This window comes from Ictalurus punctatus, chromosome 16 (assembly GCF_001660625.3).
Source record: "Ictalurus punctatus breed USDA103 chromosome 16, Coco_2.0, whole genome shotgun sequence".
NCBI classification, from domain to species: domain Eukaryota; kingdom Metazoa; phylum Chordata; class Actinopteri; order Siluriformes; family Ictaluridae; genus Ictalurus; species Ictalurus punctatus.
The window spans coordinates 4,671,264-4,692,500 of record NC_030431.2 but is presented as its reverse complement, the minus strand read 5'-3'; the positions used below and the strand labels follow the sequence as shown (position 1 = coordinate 4,692,500).

The 21,237-nt window shown below is 40.1% G+C and overlaps 3 protein-coding genes and 1 long non-coding RNA gene across 6 annotated transcripts in view; 1 reads left to right on the top strand and 3 right to left on the bottom strand.

The window, feature by feature from the left end:
• thap12a (THAP domain containing 12a) overlaps nt 1–313 on the bottom strand; it is a 9,597-nt gene extending 9,284 nt beyond the window's left edge. Inside the window, exon 1 of one of the 2 annotated variants that reach the window (XM_017488653.3) lies at nt 1–313. This exon is cut by the window's left edge and continues 305 nt beyond it. The gene's annotated coding sequence lies outside the window, so the exon portion shown is untranslated. The other variant, XM_017488652.3, reaches the window with a different exon arrangement.
• LOC124629010 (uncharacterized) overlaps nt 1–1,739 on the top strand; it is an 11,780-nt gene extending 10,041 nt beyond the window's left edge. Inside the window, exon 2 of the long non-coding RNA XR_006983846.2 lies at nt 1,698–1,739. This is a non-coding gene — a long non-coding RNA (uncharacterized LOC124629010). The remainder of the gene's footprint in view (nt 1–1,697) is intronic.
• si:ch211-266i6.3 (cytoskeleton-associated protein 2) lies at nt 967–6,460 on the bottom strand. Its single transcript, XM_017488655.3, has 7 exons — nt 6,270–6,460; nt 5,350–5,421; nt 4,273–5,219; nt 3,785–4,085; nt 2,953–3,013; nt 2,398–2,752; nt 967–1,988 (listed from the first exon to the last, which is right to left on the bottom strand). Exons 2-7 carry the CDS (start codon nt 5,368–5,370, stop codon nt 1,688–1,690), a joined length of 1,986 nt encoding a protein of 661 aa, XP_017344144.2. The 5' UTR covers nt 5,371–5,421; nt 6,270–6,460; the 3' UTR covers nt 967–1,687.
• A 1,484-nt stretch (nt 6,461–7,944) lies between these two features.
• Nucleotides 7,945–20,643, bottom strand: lhfpl6 (LHFPL tetraspan subfamily member 6). 2 transcript variants are annotated; one of them, XM_017488255.1, is made up of 4 exons: nt 20,405–20,643; nt 17,226–17,744; nt 9,211–9,309; nt 7,945–8,618 (listed from the first exon to the last, which is right to left on the bottom strand). In XM_017488255.1, the coding sequence occupies exons 2-4, from the start codon at nt 17,608–17,610 to the stop codon at nt 8,500–8,502; spliced, it is 603 nt and encodes a 200-aa protein (XP_017343744.1). In that variant the 5' UTR covers nt 17,611–17,744; nt 20,405–20,643; the 3' UTR covers nt 7,945–8,499.
• Nucleotides 20,644–21,237: the final 594 nt, after the last annotated feature.

The window sequence follows — 21,237 nt, the reverse complement described above, 5'->3', positions numbered from 1 at the left end:
ACCGAGTTGATTTTTTTTAAATGTATCGGTCTCTTTTTTTAATTATCTTTTTTAAAATATAAAAATTAAATTTTAGCTAAATTCCCCCCACACCTATTCCACATATTTAAAAAGCACATAACTATGTTACATTTTCTGAAAATGGTTTCCAGTACGGTCATGACGTAAAAACTACACCTCCCACGAACATTGTTAGCGTGCGGCTATTTTACGCGAACCAAAAAGCTACTACTGTCGCCGTTCCGTTTTGTTTTTTTTTTTTTATTTAAAAAAGCAAACATATATTTTTATTTACAAGAACGAAACAGATATGGTGTCTTGATTAGATATTAAACTGACGAGCCGTTACAGCAAGAGTGCCCGGATGAGAAAGCGGTACGTGATTGGTCCAGCTGACTTCCGGGTTGTTTTACCGGAAGTGCAGTTCGAAAAGATTTTGTATATTTTAAGTTATACAAATTTCAAATAAATTGAATTATCACGTTCATTTAAATAAATGCTAAAATTGCATACATCCTCCGTAATTTATTAAGTCCCTATTAAGTGTAACTAGTTAATATTTCTAATATCTCATTTAATACTACTACTACTACTAATAATAATAATATATAGACACTGTAAAAGAGAACTGAGTTTATTTCAAGAAACCCTTATACATGTGCCTGAATCTCGTCTTTATAAAGACAGATCGATTCTTGAAGGTGAACATGAGTTTGCAAGCCAATGTACATAATTATGTACATAAATAGATACAAGAAAGAGAAACAGACATACAGAAACATCAGGAGGAAGGGAAAAAGTAACATGCGTAATTATGGTCAGATGAGTAATTGATAATCGTGTCTGATGAAAAGTATTCAGAGTTTTTATCTATATCTATAGAGATAGATAGAGATAGATAGAGATAGATAGAGATAGATAGAGATAGATAGAGATAGATAGAGATAGATAGATAGAGATAGATAGATAGAGATATATATATATATATATTGAAGCACATTTACAGTATTAAAGACAACTGCAGTAAGCCTATGATGCAGGATAAAAGTACCGACAACTTAAAGTGTTAACACATTTCCTTCGACAGTTAGACCATATAGCAGCTTGTGTTGCTAGGTTACCCACCTGTCAATCACAGATACTGTTAAAATAGCTTGTAATGTCATAAGGCTTTAGTAGAATAAAACTTTCAAATAATAGCAGTTAAAAACCTCTTTTTCCTGCATCAGCGTTTGCAGAACCAAAACCTTTCTTCGCTCAAAGTATCTATAAACACAATATTTTCAATACATGAACATTCCAACATTTCTACCCTTCCTTTCGGTTCGAGGCTCCTTAGTGTAAAGTAAAACCTGCTTGTGTATTCAAAACTTTTTTTACATTACAAACTTAAACCACTTCGGTCTGTTTTTAGTTATTAATGTTGTTCAGCATTGTTGCCTAAAATAAACCTTAAATTACATGTTCAGTTAGTAAAAACATACAAAACCCTTTAGTGTAGCTTTAATGTTCATCCTTTCATATTGAATCAACTCTAAACATCAGCTTTTCTGTTAGGAGTACATGAGCAAATAGAAATTTGCATATTTATATATTCAAATCAACCCACTATCTTTTCTGCCACAGGTTAACATTCAGTATTTGCATGATAGTGTAGTTAAAGTCTGTGTGCTTCTTGTCCTGATTATTATTTGCAGGTGCGGTCAGGGCTCTGGGGCTCAGGACGTTGATCAGGGAGGTGCTGCAGCAGTGCAGGGTTCTTCCTGTAGATGTAAGCGTTGGAGTCGGCGGCGTCCAGCAGCTCGAGCTCGGCCAGGGAGGACACGCAGGGGTCGTGTTCATTCAGCATGTCTGGTAGGCGGGACGAGTTCCTGTGGATCCGAGACGAGCGGCGCACCGGCGTCAGAAACTTCAACTCTTTAATGGAACTTTTACATCGAGAGCCTGGAGTAGCTGGAGCCATTTCACCCTCCATCCTCTTCTTTACACTGATCAGAGCAAAATATAACACAATCAATCAATACATAAATAAACACCAGTACAAAATAGCAGCAGTAAATACATTCATTAATAAAAATTAATAAAGATTTATAAAGATATACAAATAGCTGGAATTAAATGCAAATAAAAACAAATAGCAATAATCGTTAAAAAAAAGGTCAAAGAAAAAGTAACTACCGTGAAAATGTAAACAAATAATTATAATGTAAATAATAAAAATAAAATAGATGAACTAGACAAATAAACATCTATAATATAATGAAAATGATCATAATTAAATGATTAATATTACTGTTTGCTAAAATTGTTATCAAAATGATGACCATTAGAAGATAACAGAACAATGAATGAACAGAACAAACACCAAAGTAAAAAAAGACAACACAGAAACATCACCTTTGAAGAAACGGTGTAGTTTTTACACTGTACTTCACAACACACGCATCCAGAATATCTGCAGGTGTGGAGTCCATCTTCTCTTCCTCCTCCTCTTCATCTCCTTCATACGGTTTCTTCTCTTCCTCCTCCTCTTCCTCACCTTCATACGGTTTCTTCTTTTCCTCACCCTCATACAGTTTCTTCTCTTCCTCCTCCTTAATGTTGGAAGTTTTCTTTTCCTCTCCATCGTCCTCCTCCACTCCAGCGGTGTGCGTCGGTTCTTCCTCGCTCAGTTCTTCCTCCTCCAGAATCTCATATTCAACTGTTTCTCCTACGTTCACCTCGGCATCAGAGCTTCCTCCTGCCTTCGTGTCTGCTCGAGAAATGATAAAAATCCTTCAATTATTGCTCAGGAGTTCAATAAATATCAAAAAAATACATTCAGCATGATGTACAGATAAATTAACGATGTGCAGAAATTAAAGCATAAAATATTCTAACAAGCTACGTTTCTGTTGACTGATTAAAACTGATTTACCCCCCCATCATGTTAGAATAAAAAATTAAACTCACCGCTCCTACATGAGGATGGAGTTTCCATTGCCTCTAATCGCTCACACAGGTTTATCACCAACTACAGAGACAAAGAGAGATGGAGAGAGAAATAAAATCACAACAAAATTAAAATAAATCTAAAATAAAATGAAATTACATTCATTTGACGGTTAATTAAAAAAAAAAGAAAAAGTTAAATAAGCAATATCAAAAACCATTTATACGGATAAAGTTATATCAATTCTGAAATTATAAAACAGTTATAATTAACTATATTAATTATAGTTATTATAAAGTATTTAGTATATATTTACGTATGTTTTTAAAAAAATCAGCATAAGCAGCAAAATAAGTAAATAAGTACGAGAGCGAGGAGTCAAATGAAAACCTTAAAAATGCTAAATAAATTAGAGTTAAATATAAAAAAAAATCATTCTAGAGGAATGCAGAATCGCTGGAACACTCGCTGTGAACAAAATGGAGACGACGTAGAAAAATGATACAGTTTTGCGACACCTATTTGCAGCAAACGATGCAAAATTTTAAATAAAAATACAAATAATAATAAAATAAGATTTTCATTTGACTCCCTCTTGTACATTTAATATCAGAAAAAAAATAGAAAGTCAGAAAAATCTAATATCTGGAGAATCATTTGAGGACAAATCAGAGACAAACAGCACACCCCCCTCTCTTCTTCTACTTGTAAATGTTTGCTTATTACGGTGTGTAAAAGAACTTCTCAGATGAATACAGCATGTAATGCATATAGTGTAACTGAATAATGTACAGCACGTCATTTGGGCCACAACTTATGTATGTATTGAGTGTGGATGTTTGAGTGTATTACCGATTCCATCTTGATCTCGGGCTCTGCTTGCAGCTCCGTGTCAGAGTTGTCCAGCAGGTCCAGCGTGGTGTTCAGGATGTGACTCGGGCTGTTGGAGAACGCAGGTTTCCACTGAGGAACCTGGCTCTGTTCCGCTTTACTGACAGTCACTGCTTCGGCTCGTTTACTCGCCTCGGGCGGAGCTCCGTCTCCCTCTTCAGTGTGGAGTTGAGGTTTACATGTCTGAGGCACAGATGTCTCAGTCATCGCCGGCCTTTTCAGAGTTTTCCCCTTCGACGCCAACCATCCAGCCAACTTCACCCTGAGAGAGAGAGAGTTACAGTTACATCAAAACACTGATTATTTTCCTATAACAGAACGTCCCTGAATGTTTTACTCCTCTTGCACCACATCGATTTACCAATGAATACCTGTCAATGAGTTGTTACTATAGAAACGATACCAATCGCAATTCAGAATTCAACAGAGCTGTGATGTTCCTGACTCACCTTCTCTCCTCGGCGGATTCTACATGGACTCTGTAATGGCTGATGGAGCTTGAGGCGGACTTTTGTGGTTTTTGCTCGCTGGCAGCTGCAGCAGGCTTGGACGGTTCCTTCTTCTTGATGAATGATGTCACTGTTGGTGGTCTTGCTGACATTGTAACTGGTTTCCTAGAAATCGTAGATGGTTTGGAGGAGAGGGTAGATGGTTTGGAGGAGAGGGTAGATGGTTTGGAGGAGAGGGTAGATGGTTTGGAGGAGAGGGTAGATGGTTTGGAGGAGAGGGTAGATGGTTTGGCGGAGACCGTAGATGGTTTGGCGGAGACCGTAGATGGTTTGGCGGAGACCGTAGATGGTTTGGCGGAGACCGTAGCTGTCCGAGCTGGAGCTTTCATCTGTATCCGTCTTTGAGGAACCGTCTTCTGCATGTTAACCCCTGCGTCCGACCCTGACTTCATCCTGCTTGCCACACCTGACTGCACTCCTGCTCTCGAGGACATAGACAGTGTCGTGGCAGATTTGGACCGAACCACCGTCTCGACTTTGGTCTTGTTCTCGCTCGGGTTCTTCTCATGGCCACTCGGCGGCTTCCTGAAGCAGTCTATTTTGGACTGTACCACTCTGCCCTTGTAGGTGCCGGGCAGGAGGGGTTTAGGAGGGACAGATGACGGAGGCTTTTGGGTTTCCAGCACCAGTTTTCTGTGTCTCAGGGTTTGTTCAGTACGGAAGGCCTGACTCAGAGTTTTCCGTTGCATGGGATCCGAATTGTTGCTCTTGGCTGGTTTTGATGGTTTCACCTGCGCTTTAGACTCAGACTTGTCTCCTCCGTTTTCCTCCCTCAGCTCGTTTTTTGACCGTAGCGGCACAGGTCTCGTCAGCTTCTGCTTCGATATGAAATTTCTGGACTCGTTTTTTTTCGGACCGACCTCCGGCTTGGAGTTTTCCTTATTACTCTGAAATAGAATCATTAATAAAATAACAAATAAACACCACCACTATAACAGTTATTCACACATACGCAGCCGAAATCCGTCCTAACGTCTAGTTCCACCATTCACCCCAGGTCACTTTTTAGGTTGTTACCTTTTTTACCACCATGTCCATTTTGCAGGCTCTCACTTGCTCACTCCTCGTCTGATGGGGTTAAATAATCACCTGCACACAAAAAGAAAATCAATTACGCTAATTATGAGGTGACAGAGCATCATTAACGAGCAGCCTCCAGCCTGAACGCATGTCCAACACAGAGCATGTTGTCATTACTGAGATCTTAACTCCCTCCACATTCCACTAAAAAGGCGGGGCCTGGTAAAGCAGCATTTTTGAGGCAGTTTCTGCCCCAGGGGGCAATTCTGTCTTATTCAGACAACAGCACCAGGGGCAGTTTGGAGAAATTCAAATTATGAGAAAACTTCATTATTTTCTTCACTGTATAGTTTAATAAAATTGGAAGAAAAAAAAAACCATAGCACACAGCGCTGTCATTCCCACTGAGGAATATATTGACAGATGTTTCATTTAACTAAAAAAAATCCCTAAATCCATAAACCGTGATAAAATAGTATCGTAATAATATTATTGCGGCTTTAGTGTCGCGCATGCGCAGTCGGCGATTTACGCTACAGCCCATAAAACAATAACGTTACAGCGCTGGTGGAGGTTTTTGGATGATAATGATGAAGAAATCTCGATTTTGTGCAGGTTATAACGCCATTGCACTTATTATTAATTTCCCTAATTAAAATACAACGTTCGGACACCGAATAATGAAACATAACGTTAGCTAGTTAGCATTCGTGAACCTGCACTAGACGTGTGACGTTATTGATAATTAGTACTAGTCCAAAAATTTGAATGCCACCCAAATTTATGGTTATCAATCCGTTTAGTTAGTTAAACTCTGTATGAAAATCTGAAATAGTGCACTAGATTTGTGATTCAGGCTTGTTTTTATTACATTTAGCAACGTTTAAAACGTTTACTAAAAATAAAAACCAACTTACCTTGACTCTTGAAGATTCGTAAATATATTAGTCGTTAATGATCGTCCCAAGAACTGTACAAGAACCAAATTAATGTAACTTTTTAAGATTATTTTGAAGACACTCTCAGGTCTCCTCTCACGCCGCTGCTTTCAAACACTGAACGTTCAAACTGATTTGACTTTGGCGCTGGAGGTCTTCGTCCTGATTGGTCATTTGATGTTTGTGACGCCTTCAATTTAGCCAATCAAATTAAAGAAAGGTGGTCACGTGTCAGCACGAGACGTAACGCTCTCTTTTCCAACCGTTTTTTTAAACCAAAATAACAGCAAGAATCCGGAAATAACCACTCCAGTATTTTTTTCTGTACAGTATGTAATCATTATTGATATTGTTAATTATTTAAGCGATATTATTCGACAATGTCGAGTTGATAAGGTTCTAAACTTTAGTTTGATTGCAGAAGTAATTGTGAAAGTACTACACTACCCACAATCCTAAAGGAAACAACCACCAATCAGACAAGGCGGTGCTGTAACCATGGAAACAGTAATGGCGTCTTCGTGCTGAATCGCGCATAAACGAGCCGTTCGTGCGTCAATAACATGAACGAAACAATTCCATCCGTTGTTGGGCAAAGAAAAACAATCCCAGCTCAAAACATCGTCCGGTTTAGAAAGAAAATTCAGCGAGTCATTTGGGAGTTGCTACTGGTGAGCCGAGTCAAATGATCTGACTCACTGAAAAAAAAATCAAATCAGAACCGAATCGATTCGTAGAAAACGAGCCAAACGTCTTGGTGTGATGTGGTTTCAACTGGATTTCGAATTAATATGCACGTTTACATGTTATTATCTTATCAAATTACGAGAGAAATTCATATAATTCACTAATCTTTATTATATGGTCATAAAATGCTCATATAGAAGTGACACTAGATGGCATTAAACAACCACTACTGCGGTAATATTAAACCTGTAAAACATTTTTGTTAGCCATAGTAGTTTCTAAGCCTCCTCCCATCTTGCTGTGACCCACATAAACTGAAATAAAAGCCCCTATTTATGGGAAACTATGTGAAAAGTAGAATTTGGAACAGCTGCCATGTTGGATCGTGTTCAGTCTCCTCCAATCTTGGTGTTAAACACAATATTTAACTGATGATCATTATTATGTGCCACTCATTTAAATGTAGACTATATATATATATATATATATATATATATATATATATATATATATATATATATATATATATATATATATATATATAAAGTAAATTTAATTCTTAGTAAAGTGTGGAATTGGAATGAGGTCAGGTTTTTTTGCACACGCACACCCTCATGTGTGTTTGGACACGGTGCGGTATATAAATACACACTCGTTTCCAAACAATCCCATGCGACTGTGACCCACATATCACAAATAAATGCTGGAAAATGTGTGTATTTCTAAGAAACCACCTATTCTGGATTATGAGCATGTTCTTCATACTGAAACACATCAGCAAGGTCATTTCATTTGGAAATGTTCCTCTGGGTCACGTGTGAGATCTCAGACAGCAAACTGCAGATGTTCTCAATTCCCTGCTTGATCTCCATCCAGACCAATTCTCATTTTCTTGGTATATGATACAGCATCTGCTAAATTTCCAGTTTTAAACGGGGATGGTATTAAACTTGAAAAATAACAGCCGTGGCTTAAAGATTTCATTTATTGGGGAAAAGAGGAAATTATAATAACTAACATATTTTGGCAAAATGAAAACTACACCATTTGTTCTACATTTCAAACAAATGCTCCACACGAGCTGGTTTTTATTGCATGTGAGATATTTAAGGCAATAAACAGGTGATATTATTTAAATATAAAGCATAACATTACATTAAAATACAATAAAATATCCAGAGCGCTAAAGTTTATTTTTTATCATCAATAACTAATAAACTGAATATTCAGTTACTTGAATCACTTCAGTTACACACTGACCACAACAAAATACAACACAAAAATCAAAACTGACTTAGTAAATAAAGAGCAGATCGTCCTTTCCACTCTGGGAAAAAAAGGAGAATCCAAAAACACACCTTGAAAGGTCAAAGGTCAGTCATGCAAAAAAGTTGCTCTTTAAATTCAAGAGTCATAAAACATGAAGATTTTTCCCCTCTGTACAGGGGTGTGTTAAAATTTTCATGTCTGAGGCGCACATGTGTGTGTGTGTCTGTGTCTGTGTGTGTGTGTGCACGCTCTCTCAGTACAGATAGTGTTTCTGTTTTTTCCCGGCGAAGCAGGACATCCACGTACACAGCAGCAGGGTGACGGCAGCTCCAACACTCGTGCAGTAAAAAGCCCAGCCGAGTTCACATGAACCTGCACACACACCCACACACACACACACACACTTGGCTTAGCAAACACTAACTCACATCTCTTATGATAATCTGTAATCTGTAACTAATCAACTCTGAGAAAATAATTTTCTGATTAATTTTTTTTATTATTATTATCCCACAGCACCGGCGAGTTCTGGATTGTGATTGGTCATCAGGTGTTGATTAATTTTCTATAATAGCAGCTCGGACAGCAGCACAACTGCACATCCCAGCTTTCTATTAACATTAATGCGCTCGTTCTGATACTGTACGTTATCGTTTCTATAGTAACGGCTCGTTCACAGGGACTGTGAATGAATTAATCCGTGATCTGGTGAAGTTTTCTGTAAATGTAACGTTTATGGGGTGAGTGTTTATAGCTGCTATAATGTAAGTGACAACAGGAACTAACTCCCTTCACAAACATTAAATGTAGCTATAAATGGATAAAAAGCATGATGTGTTCTTTAATTAGTCGAAAAATTCATACTTGTTGGTAAACTGCTGTGGTATAAGAGGATAAGAGGAATAAAACTTGGGGACGTGCTGTTACAGGAAAATAACGTTGGAAATAAATGCTGTAATGTTACCGAGGTTAAACTGGTCAGAGGTGTTGCTGCAGGTCTGTTTAACCTCCTCACTGTTCCATCCGAGAGGATAAAGAGCGCAACCAGAGCCGATCAGCAAACCTGCGAGCACACACACACAGACACACACAGAGTTTAATTTGCATATTAACAGCTACAGATGATGATGAGTAATGATTTGCACTTATACAGCACTTTTATCCAAAGCGCTTTACACTGTGTCTCATTCACCCATTCACACACACATTCACACCAATGGTAGCAGAGCTGCCGTGCAAGGTGCTAGCTTGCCATCGGGAGCAACTTGGGGTTCAGTGTCTTGCCCAAGGACACTACGGTATGTGGAGTCACGTGGGCTGGGAATCAAACCGCCAACCCTACAATTAGTGGACAACCCGCAACCCTCATTCACAGATGTATATGTGTATAGGGCTGAGACACAGTGAAGACAATGTGCAGTGAGAGTCACTTCACAGAGTCGACTCTTTTTCACTGAATCAAAATTTGCAGCTTTGATTCGGTTACCCATTCAGCAGTCAGAGCAAAAATATTTCGTGGGCCACGGTGTCAGACGCTGAGATTTCAGAACGAGTGCACAGGTGCAAGAAGAACCTTTATTTCTTTGTGGCTCACCCAAAATGATTCACTTTGAAAGAGGAATCGTTTGCACATCGCCCATCATTACAGTAAGACTGACTGAGTCACACACAGGAAACATGGGTTCCTGATCTTATACCAAATATGTATATAACTAGAAAAAAAGCAAACAACATAACTAGAAAGATTTTAATGATTAAAAAAAAAGACATTTAAAAACACACTGCTATTTTTCTGCTCTGCATTAAACCCACACTCGTGTTCGTGATCAGAGACAAACAAAATGATCAAACCCCTATGGGGAAAAATGTCTGGTTTGCGTTCCCTTAGTTTAAAAATCTCCTTTTCTCATTTCCCACAAGTCCACACTAAACAGGATCAGATGACGACAGAGACGGTCAAAAAATAATCAGTAGTCTTTCATTTTCTTAGAGAAAGGGGGAGGAATAATCACAGACGTGGACGATCCAGACGTAACACAGAGAAGCACCTCGAAACTGTCTCACTGTAAACCTAATCTTGTCCAACTAGGGCTTTTTGTTGTTGTTGATGTTGTTGTTAATCATTACGTTACGAGCAGACACATTTTCATTGTAGCTCTCTAGTCGAATATTAAATAGCTCTGACCCAAATGTCATCCTGAATTGAGACCTCAGAGCACTGAAACCCCCTTCAGCACCGCACCATCTGCCATCTCACACACCAATAATAAAGAACGCGCTCAAAATAATCCTGACATTGCGTCATCGCAGCGTGTAGAGAGTGTAGTGGGGGGGCGGGGGAGGGGGGGGATAAGCAGCTGGTCGTAGTGGGAAGACGACAGGAAAGCAGTGAGACATTCCCTCCGCCAGTCCGGACCGCTGGGGCATCGGAAATGCGTGCGAAAGCAGCTGGTGGACGAAGATCCCGCAGACGTACCGTCAATCTGCTTCTGCTTAGCGTCAAGACCACAAACATGCGAACATGGTGATGAATGATGAATGCTTCTTATGAGTTTATTGTTTTATTAGGTCCCTCGTTAGCTGTTAGCACTCAGCAGCTGTTCGTCTCCACTCAGGTCTTGGAGGGGAAAGGTCATGACCTGGGGTCACATCACAAAACCCCCCTTACTGAAATGAACGAAGCGAGCTGGAACATCATCTGCTTTTTCCACAGGTTAGATCTCGGACGTGTCCGAATTTAACACACGTCTCCCTCAAAAAGTACGAGGCATGGCGAGTGCGAGCGTACGAACGCAGTCGAAAGTGCCAATACTTTCCCCAAACCTAGACATCTGAGCACAAACGTCGTTAAAACACAACAAGTTACGTATTTATCGTGAGTGAATCTAAAACGTCTCTCTGCGCTGTGTATGTAGGGCACTAAGTAGAGTGCACAGATCCCTTTATAATGCGTAAACATTATAAATCATCTGGAGTTTCAAACTGATAGCAGTTAGCAATATTAGCATGTTTAGCCAAACTGAATCTAACAAACCTTCATCAGATAATTTTATGCTAAAATAAAAAAAATCACTCTCACTTATATTGACTCTGATTTTGACATTTTTTTCCCCCAGTTAAAAATCTCGCGACCTAACGCTTCTAAAGGTCACAGCTCCACTCTGGGCAAAGGTTAAAGGTCATACAGAGGTGACTCGGTGTTCACATCAAATAGCTGTTGGTTATTTTCGAGGTCTGTGATCGCGGCACCGTGCCTTTTAAATCATCACGGCTGTGTTCCAATACACGCCCTCGTTCACTCCACCTTCATCGTGTCATCACTGCACGTTTTACCCAGAATGCATTGCAATCTGATTCAAATTCCACACATAGCTGATACATACTTTTGAGGGGAAGTCTACAAGGGTGCACTACAGACCGTACTAGAACATAGGGCATTATCATACTAAACACATCTCTCTCTCTCTCTCTCTCTCTCTCTATGTGTGTGTGTATGTGTTTTTGTCCTGTCCCTATTATTAACACTGTGTGTCTGAGATCTCGGAGCACACGCTCAAACACACACACACACACGCGCCTCAAACACGCCTCAAACCTCTCATTAGAAATCTTCACACAGCTTTATGTTTTTTTTAATTTATAGCTGAATTTTCTAAAAGCAGCTCTGGAAGGAGAGAAATGAAGCTCAGTCACCCCGTAGCTCAATATAAAAGAGAATAAAAGTCACACTTGAATTATCTCCGACTGCCTGTTTATCTCCCAGATTATCATTTTCGTGAAAATTATTTACGTGGACAATATTCTGTTATTATGCTGCTTTGTCTTGAAGCTCATTTAAAAGTCACTCTAGAGTTCAATCACAGAAAAGTACTAGAGCTGGCCCGAACAGCTGTTTATTTCACACTTATACTTCGAACACCCGTTCTCAAAAGCGTCCTTAATATGAATCACAATGCCAGCTACCTTTCATTCATTCATTCATTCATTCATCTTCAGTAAGCACTGGATTCTGGTCAGTTTCACTACAGATCCCAGGAACACAGGCGGAAATATTTCAAGCTACTGCAGTTCACAGTATCACCAGTAGGGGGTGGTGAATATTGAATATGAGTGCTAGTTGTGCGAGTAACACCAAGAGTTATTTTTTAATTAATTTGATTGCACAAACAGAAAGTCGATAACTTATAAATCGAAACTAGTAATAATCCGCTGCGTGCAATGGTGTGATGTATAACTGCCTCTTTACTTTTTTAATGTAAGCTCTAGCTACAACGAGAGACGCGTAGCTGTTTTAGTCTCTGTGCAACAAAAAGTAAAATAAGATTCAAAATAAGTCGTTGTTGTTGAAGGTGTGCATCTTGTGTGTGCGACCACAATTCCGTCTTTACACCTTTACGTGTTTTTTCCCCCGAAGAATACGTTTAATTTAGAGTAAAAGTATTTTTACAGCATATCGTTTCGCATTAATTTGTGTCTGATTCAGGGACACGCACCAACATATGCCTGTGTCTGATGTAGTCTCTGATCATTAGTTATTAATCATTAATATACTGTATGATGATCATAATTAATATCACCATACATGATTTAGGTCACATGACCAACTTCTCCTCAGAGTTATGACCATTTGAACATATAGTGCAGTACATGGGATGAGGGTGCCTACATGGTGCACTTATACAGGAAGTAGGAAGAGAATTGAAATAATCCACAAGATTGATAAAATGAAATACACACACACACACACACACACACACATCTTACACATTCCTGAATGCAGCAATATTTTTTATTAATATTTAACAAGACTATGCTTATTGCTAGCTACAGGGGATTATTTTGCTTATTTCAAGCATTCATTACTTTCCTCACTTTGAGGCACAACACACACACACACACACACACACACACCTCCTCTTCTGTAATCGATGGAGTCGGCAGTGGTGGAAAACACACAGCTCACTCTCTCGTTAATGACGTCTCAGTTCAGTCGCGCTTTTTGCGAAACGGAAAATCTATCTCCTCATGTCGGCTGTGGAATTTTCCAGAACAACAGAAGGGCACGGCGGGTGTCGCAGAAAGCCACGTTTCTTTTTCTTCTCCCCCCTCTCGCTAAAACCACGATCATGAGGACTTTCAGGGGCTTCTGATTAGCTCTAGAGTGAGAATTTGAAACATATACATTTATATAACGTGTAAAGGATTACAAATAATAAACAGATGCACAAGAAAAGAACTGGGAACGCCGCCCAAAGGTTCCTCGGAGGGTTCTTTGGTAGGCTTATTTGCTTGAAAATGGTAGCGCGATTATACATCTCTAGAAGAAATGTATACATTTTTCAGTGCTGTCCCAAATGCAAGGTTTTGTCCTGTGATTTTGGAAGAGAACCTTGGATCACAAACTAGGAGATCCCTAAAGATTCTACGTAGAGCCCTTTAATAGATCAGAAAGGATCCCTTCCTTGAAGAACTCTTTTTAATGACATACACTATTGTACATGACGTTTATGCTGTAAAAATTTTAATTAAACTCTTAGCAAAGTGACGAATCAGCACACAGGATCACAGAACAGAACAGAACCGGTTTCTAATTTGCGAACTTAACTTGATGATCAATCAGCTTTTTAAACCGGAAAAGCAGCTAACGGCTCCGCCCCTTTTGCCATGTTGCGCAGGCTTCGAAAACAAAGTGTTAAAAAAAAAAAATCCATAAATTCACTACGTCTCACACTGCTGCACTACAACAGTACATGACTTACAGCTCAGCCATTCTGGGTTTCATTTCTGCGTTATGAAACTATATAGACCGCTGCCCCCTAATGGTGTGGAGAGTAATTTCCTCACATCAGTCACTATAAATATAAATATGTTAGGGTGTGTTTAGAATTTAAACTTGAGTTCACATTAAAACAGGTCAATTTGAGAACACCGTTTTTACGTTTTGGGTCGCAATCACGTGTTCAGCCGTCAGTTTCAAAAATATTTCCCGTCCACAATGAAACACTATACAAAATTGCATACACACTTGGTGTGTGGCCTTTACATCATTTCCTTACGTCATTTTCCATTGTATTGAATATATAATATACGCTTCATAAACAGAAAAGGTGGCAATAAAATCCGCCATCTTGGAATTGTGGAGGTCATGTGACAATCATGCATCAAACACAAAATTTGTGTTTTCAGATTTAGCCATTTTAGACAGTAGAGTTTAAAGTGTGTGTGTGTGTGTGTGTGTGTGTGTGTGTGTGTGTGTGTGTGTGTGTGTGTGTGAGCTTCACGGCCTGCTGGTTTCTCAACGAGGCCTCTAAACTGCTGCCAACACATTACTCAGAACCCAAGCTGTCAACACACACCAATACAATAAGACACAGAACATAACTCAACTCTACACACACACACACACACACACACACACACACACACACAGTAGACGTTTGTGTATTCAAGCACGGACATGAAATAATTTTCTTTTCACCGGCAGATGATAAAAGCGTGTTTATGAGCAGAACAATGTGAGATTTATTTCAGAAACACTGCGGCTTTCTTCTTTTCTTCTGCAGCCCTAGAGTGAACGTCCTGACATATAATAAGTTCAATTCAAAAGCATGAGCTCCATTCGTTCACACTGGAAATCAGGAAATGAATTTAACGTTACAGGAACATCGCTACACAATGAAAGAGTTTCTGCAGAGCCCATGAGCGGTGGAGCGCGCTCGCTGATTTATTTTTCCCTCAGAAGCGAACAAGGGAACATTCCAGACTGATTGCTCTGAGGAGAATGCAGCACTGCATACCAGAGAGGACCTGATAGAGACCAGGCGCACAGAGACACTACTGTTTCGTCGCTCATGGAAAGTTTGATCAAATGTGTGTGAGTATGAAAGAGACGGACACAGAGAAGGGGAGTGTGTGCGATGAAACATCATGCCCACGATTATGCCCCAGTTTCACAATATGTTCACGCCCGCTAGCGGCGAACCTTCACGCTGTCGAAGTGCTTCCTCCCGGACAATCACAGGAGAAGAGCGCTAATAACACTGTACGGACTTTGTGATTGGCTAGAGTCGCTCTGATTGGCAGAGAAGACAGGCAGTATGTCCCGCCCACCCAGACAACAGGACGGTTATACACTATCTCATTGAAAATGTTGTTTTTATCCATCCAAAGAGCGTTTTCAAACATATCTCTGAAAACAAAAACAAAAGCATTCACACACACAGACACAGTGGAAACGGAGGCCATAACACCGAGAAATATCTATTTTCTCAGAAATGGCTGTATAGGTGTGGGCGGGCCTTCGGATTCTCGGCTACATGATCATGATCTCCTAGCAATAGAGAACTCTGACTTATTCTGCGCCACAATGGAGCCGGAAGGAAAGAATTCTGATTAAGATTGACCGATTATGACTGAGTCTGCCCAGAACAACAACAACAAGAAGAAGAAGAACAACAACAACAATAAAAACCAGGAGAGAACTGAGCAGATAATCATGGCTTGCTACGTTACACACCGGTAACACGCTCTTCAAGCAACACACCTGAGGTGGGAATATTCTTCTGATGAAATCCGCCAGTAAAGTCTCTCATCTCATTCCCAAAAATCTGTCTCTCATTGAAACTTAACCTGTGGGTTTATAGATAAGAGACTGGAGATGGACTGATAAGGAAACACACACACACACACACACACACACACACACACACACACACACACACACCAAACAGAAGTGGTGGCTTATCTACAGTTTTCTCTCTCACATACATCCTGTCACCTCACTGTGGGAAACATTCCTTACATTCCTGAGTGAGACATGAGAGAGACCCCTGGGAAAACATGCACACAAACACACACACAGAAGGGGGGAGAGAGAGAGGGGGAGAGGAAGCAAAGAGAAGAGTCCTTCACACACTTCTTATATCCTTATATGAGCAATTCTGTCTCATTCTCTTACACACACACACACACACACACACATTTCTGAGAGTCTGAGGCAGAGGGCATCACCAGTTATTATTGTTATTATTTCTGTCCACAAGTGTGTGATCAAGTGTACAGAGAAAAGAGTGAGTGAGAGAGAGAGAGAGAGAGAGAGAGAGAAACATTTCACACCTGAGTGAAAGAAAATGGTGTTTGTGTCTCACTACACCAGCTCCACTCTTTATCACCCTCCAGTAAGTTTGGTACGGAAAATTTAATCAGCAAAAGGTCATGACCTCTCAACTTCCAACAAACAGTCACACTGAGACACACGCAAACGCTCCAACAAAGATGAAACTATTTTTTTTAACATGTGGAATGTGTATACAGGCACCCACCCACCAATCCTTTCATTCATCTATCCACCCATATATCCAATAAAGCACCCATACCTCTAGCCATCAACCCATCCACCATTCCTTTCATTCATTCATCTATATTCATCCATCCATCCACCAATTCAGCCACCCACCCAACCATAGACACATTACTACAGTCAACCCTCAATCCATCCATTCATCCTTTTACCTAGTTCATTATGCAAGTATCATAACCAAACAATGGGGATTAAATAGCTTCTCATCCATCCATCTATCCATCACATAGTCCATCTATATATTTAGCCATCCTTTAATTCACCAACCCATCCATACATATACACAATAAAGAATCCACCCACCAACCAATCCTTTCATTTATCCATCTATCTATCCGTCCATCTATTCACCAATTCACCCACCCATCCATCCAGCCATCCATCCATCCAAATATCCATAAAGTCAATCAAGCAAGCTTTTATACATGTCTTCAAACTGCTTCTAACTGATCTATCTATCTACCCATCTATCTATCTATCCAAACACATTTATACAAATGTCTATGATAAAGTCCATCCATCTAATACATAATACAAAGCTCTATGTCTATCTGATGTCCAGATTTGAAACATTAAACTGCATCTCATCCATCCATCCGTCTTCTTTTCTCCAAACTCACCTCCCACAAACTGGATCCCTCCTGCCGCTCGCCCGATGGTGCGTGATATGATGTCCGACACACAGCAGCCCATGAGTGCCGTGAGAGCCACGAGCAGCAGCAGGCCACACCCGGTTCCCGTCACCACCGTACAGATCCTCCACTCCAGACTGGGGATGCTCAGGAACGAGGCATAGCGTCCACAATGCTCCATCATCACCGTACCGCCGTGAACCTCATCACGCACTGGGTATGAACAGCGCCGGAACGTCCCGAACGATACCGGCTTCCCCATCTGAGAGCCCAGGAGCCAGTAGGGCATGAAGAATCCCACACAGGAGGCGGCAGCGCACAGCAGTGAGATCAGAGCCCACGCTATGCCAACACACGTCAGACTGGAGCCCATCTCTCACACCGATCTGATTTTAATGTGTGAAGGTTCTACACTCGTACCTTCCTGAGCCACATGTCCTGTGTGGAGTCCTTTGGATCTCAGCTTAGTAAAACTGGAGATCTGGTGTCCATCTCTCCAGCTCAGATCTATAATAAATAAAAGAGAATGAAACACCTAAGTCGGTTTTTGTCTTTGGTCCCGTACAGTGCGTCTGATGTCCGTCAGATGGTTATCTGTTACCTCATGAAGTGTTTGATAATGACTGGTATGCCATATCTCCTCAACCTGGTCATGAACTGATAAATGGAATCAGGTGGGTTTTATCAGAGGTTTTTGATCCAGCTCCTCGGGTCACCACACATATCTAAGCACTGTCTGAGGTCCAAACAGACCTGATTACCTGGCTCAGGTGTGTTAGGAACTATACACCCAAGACAAACATGACCTGGATGAAGAATCTCTGCTTAAACACACCTGTTCATGAAGTAATGATGATGAATCAAGTCTGTTAGAAGACAAACATCACCAAACCTCACTGGATTCCAGACATCACATGATCTCTACACTGATCATCATTCATCATGTTTAATCTCGACCTGCCACGTTAGAACTTTTTTGATTCTGGATTACCAAACTCAGGTCTGGAGGCATGATCTGATAAAATGAAAGGCTTAAGAGATGATATCATTTTGTTACCATGACAACAGCAACTGAAGTTGTAGCTGACAGTAAATTAGGCCATGCACATTTTTAAACCAGAAAATACAACCATATGTTGTCAAAGTTATTGAGCTTTTAAAAAGTTCCCATAAGAAACCCATTAATACATCTAACATCATATTAAACCAGTCATTTAGGCTTAAAACTAAAATAAATAACAATTACTATACATGAAAATATACATCATAGACCCCAGTTTAAGAAGCACTGTGTTAGAGCAGCCAATATTTAACTGATTTATGGTACAATTGGTGCAATGTTCTCAAAGTAATTGTTATTTCAAAATCGTGACTTTCCTGTGAATTTCCGGCAAAGTTTATTTGTTAAGATGGATCAGTTCAGTTTTATTCATATAGTGCTTTTAAAAATAGACATCATCATAAAGCAGGCAGACAGACAGACAGACAGACAGACAGATAGCTTTATTGATACCTGAGTGAATTTTTTTTGTCACAGCAGCAGACAATTATAAACATAACACATGACATTTCAGATACCAAACACTAATAAAACACATCTGTAAGTCAGTAAGTAAGTTAGATGCATACAGTCTCATGCAGAATGGTGTCATGTGGAATACACTTTCATGTGGAATAAAGTGGCATGTGGAACAAAGTGTCATGTGAAATACAGAGCCATGTGGAATATGGAGCCATGTGGAATACGGAGCTATTTGGAACAAAGTGTCATGTAGAATAAAGTGTCATGTGGAATACAGTGTCATGTGGAATACGGAGTCATGTGGAATACGGAGTCAAGTAGAATACAGAGTCATGTGGAATACGGAGGCATGTGGAATACGGAGGCATGTGGAATACGGAGTCAAGTGGAATACGGAGGCATGTGGAATACGGAGTCATGTGGAATACGTAGGCATGTGGAATACATAGGCATGTGGAATAGGAGGCATGTGGAATACGGAGTCATGTGGTATACAGTGTCATGTGAAATATGGAGTCATGTGGAATACGGAGGCATGTGGAATAGGAGGCATGTGGAATACGGAGTCATGTGGAATACAGAGTCATGTGGTATACAGTGTCATGTGGAATACGGAGGCATGTGGAATACGGAGTCATGTGGAATACGGAGTCAAGTGGAATACGGAGTCATGTGGAATACGGAGTCATGTGGAATACGGAGTCATGTGGAATACGGAGGCATGTGGAATACAGTGACAGTGAGTTAATAAATGGAATAAAAACAGAACAGTAAAAACAAGTGCAGACACTCTGAAGTAGGCAGATAATGTACATTTACATTCTAGAAATGTAAATAAACGTATATTTAGACCTCTAATAAACAGGCCAGAGGTGACAGTTGCAAGGAAAAACTCCCTGAGACAACATGAGAAAGAACCCTGGAGACCAGACTGTAAATGGAACCCATCCTCTTCTGGGTTTATAAATCATCACAGTAAACTGTACAGGTGTAGAAGAGTAAACGAAGCTTACTGTGAACATTCCTGGGATGAGCAACAGGACCGTGTTTATGATGACCACAGCAGCTCTAAAGCATCCAGGTGAGATTAAACACAGGCGTAAAATGTTTCTGAGGAAGTGCACATGACCCAGTTCTCAGAGACTGAAAGGATCCAGTTCTTCTCTTCAAAATGTGTGTGAGTATTCCTAATCATGTGTTTGGTTAAGAGGTTCAAGTGGTAGTTTTGTCTGTAGAGTGAACTTTCCAGGTAGTTTTAATGATAATACAGATGGTTTGAGCTGTTAAATTTATTTCTCTCTCTCTCTCTCTCTCTCTCTCTCTCTCACACACACACACACACACACACACACACACACACACACACACAGGAGCTGGTTAAATATTCGCCCATTTTATCTGATAGTGTAAATGAAAGCTCTGAATCACATAATCACTTCACTCACTTCTGGAATCTACACTAACACTGACACACACTGGTCTTTCACAGCTTTTGTTATATATATATATATATATATATATATATATATATATATATATATATATATATATATATATATATAGTGTTTTTTTAAACACCAACACACGTGCATACTTCAAAAGCATCTAATTATAACATTTAGGGTAAAAATGTAAAAGCTCTTACATGCCCCGGTTTCAGATCCTCTCAGATAAACGCGGATAGTTTTTGGGCAAAACAACAACAACAACAACAACAACAACAACAACAACAGAACTTTCATGCACAAAAAAAAAGAATCTTCGCAAGCTTCACGCGCTGCTTTAAGTTTCCTCACCGACAGAGCGCGAGCTAGTTCGGTCACCACCACCACCACACACACACACACACACACACATATATGCACGCGCCGACACTGCGATCGAAGTGCGTGGGCTCGTTCTCGGTAAAACCCCGCCCACAAAGCGCAAGACTCACGGGTGTGTCCGAAAGAAAGGCGGAATAATCACGTTTGGAATAACGTTAGTAGTGTACAAGACTCCGCCTCCTTTATAAATAAACCGCTGTGTGACGTGCTGCTCTAATAAACTAATCAATAACAGGGTGGTGTGGTGAAGGCGAGTGGCTGTAACCATGCTGAAGTTGATTATTTATCTCTAACATCAAGTGCTTTATTCCTCTTACACCACAGCAACAATTACAATGTTTTCTTTCTCTCTTTATTCTCTCACTTCAAGTTAATAAGACAGAAAAATCGCAGCTTGTTACGCACGTTATCGAGAAACCGCAAAGAAGCGTAAACTCCTCTGTCCTGAAAACTTCGGAAAACTTACAATGACAGCTTTACCTCTGACTGTTACACAGCGCCGACACTGGAGACTCCTTCCTTACATGTTACATACAGATCAACGATTACACGTCAGTCGTCCGCGCCCCTGTGATTGAGCTGTTACTATAGAAACGATAGCGCATTAGAACGAGCACATTAATATAAATCTCTGACAGAACTACTGTCAGAG

Coding starts and splice junctions, on each gene's coding strand:
- lhfpl6 (XM_017488255.1), bottom strand. CDS start 17,610: ATGGGCTCCAGTCTGACGTGTGTTGGCATAGCGTGGGCTCTGATCTCA. Junction 9,310..17,225: donor AGGGATCCAGTTTGTGGGAG/GTGAGTTTGGAG, acceptor GTGTGCTCGCAG/GTTTGCTGATCGGCTCTGGT. Junction 8,619..9,210: donor CTCTGACCAGTTTAACCTCG/GTAACATTACAG, acceptor GTGTGTGTGCAG/GTTCATGTGAACTCGGCTGG.
- si:ch211-266i6.3 (XM_017488655.3), bottom strand. CDS start 5,370: ATGGACATGGTGGTAAAAAAG. Junction 3,014..3,784: donor CCGAGATCAAGATGGAATCG/GTAATACACTCA, acceptor TTGTCTCTGTAG/TTGGTGATAAACCTGTGTGA. Junction 1,989..2,397: donor ACTACACCGTTTCTTCAAAG/GTGATGTTTCTG, acceptor TGCTCTGATCAG/TGTAAAGAAGAGGATGGAGG.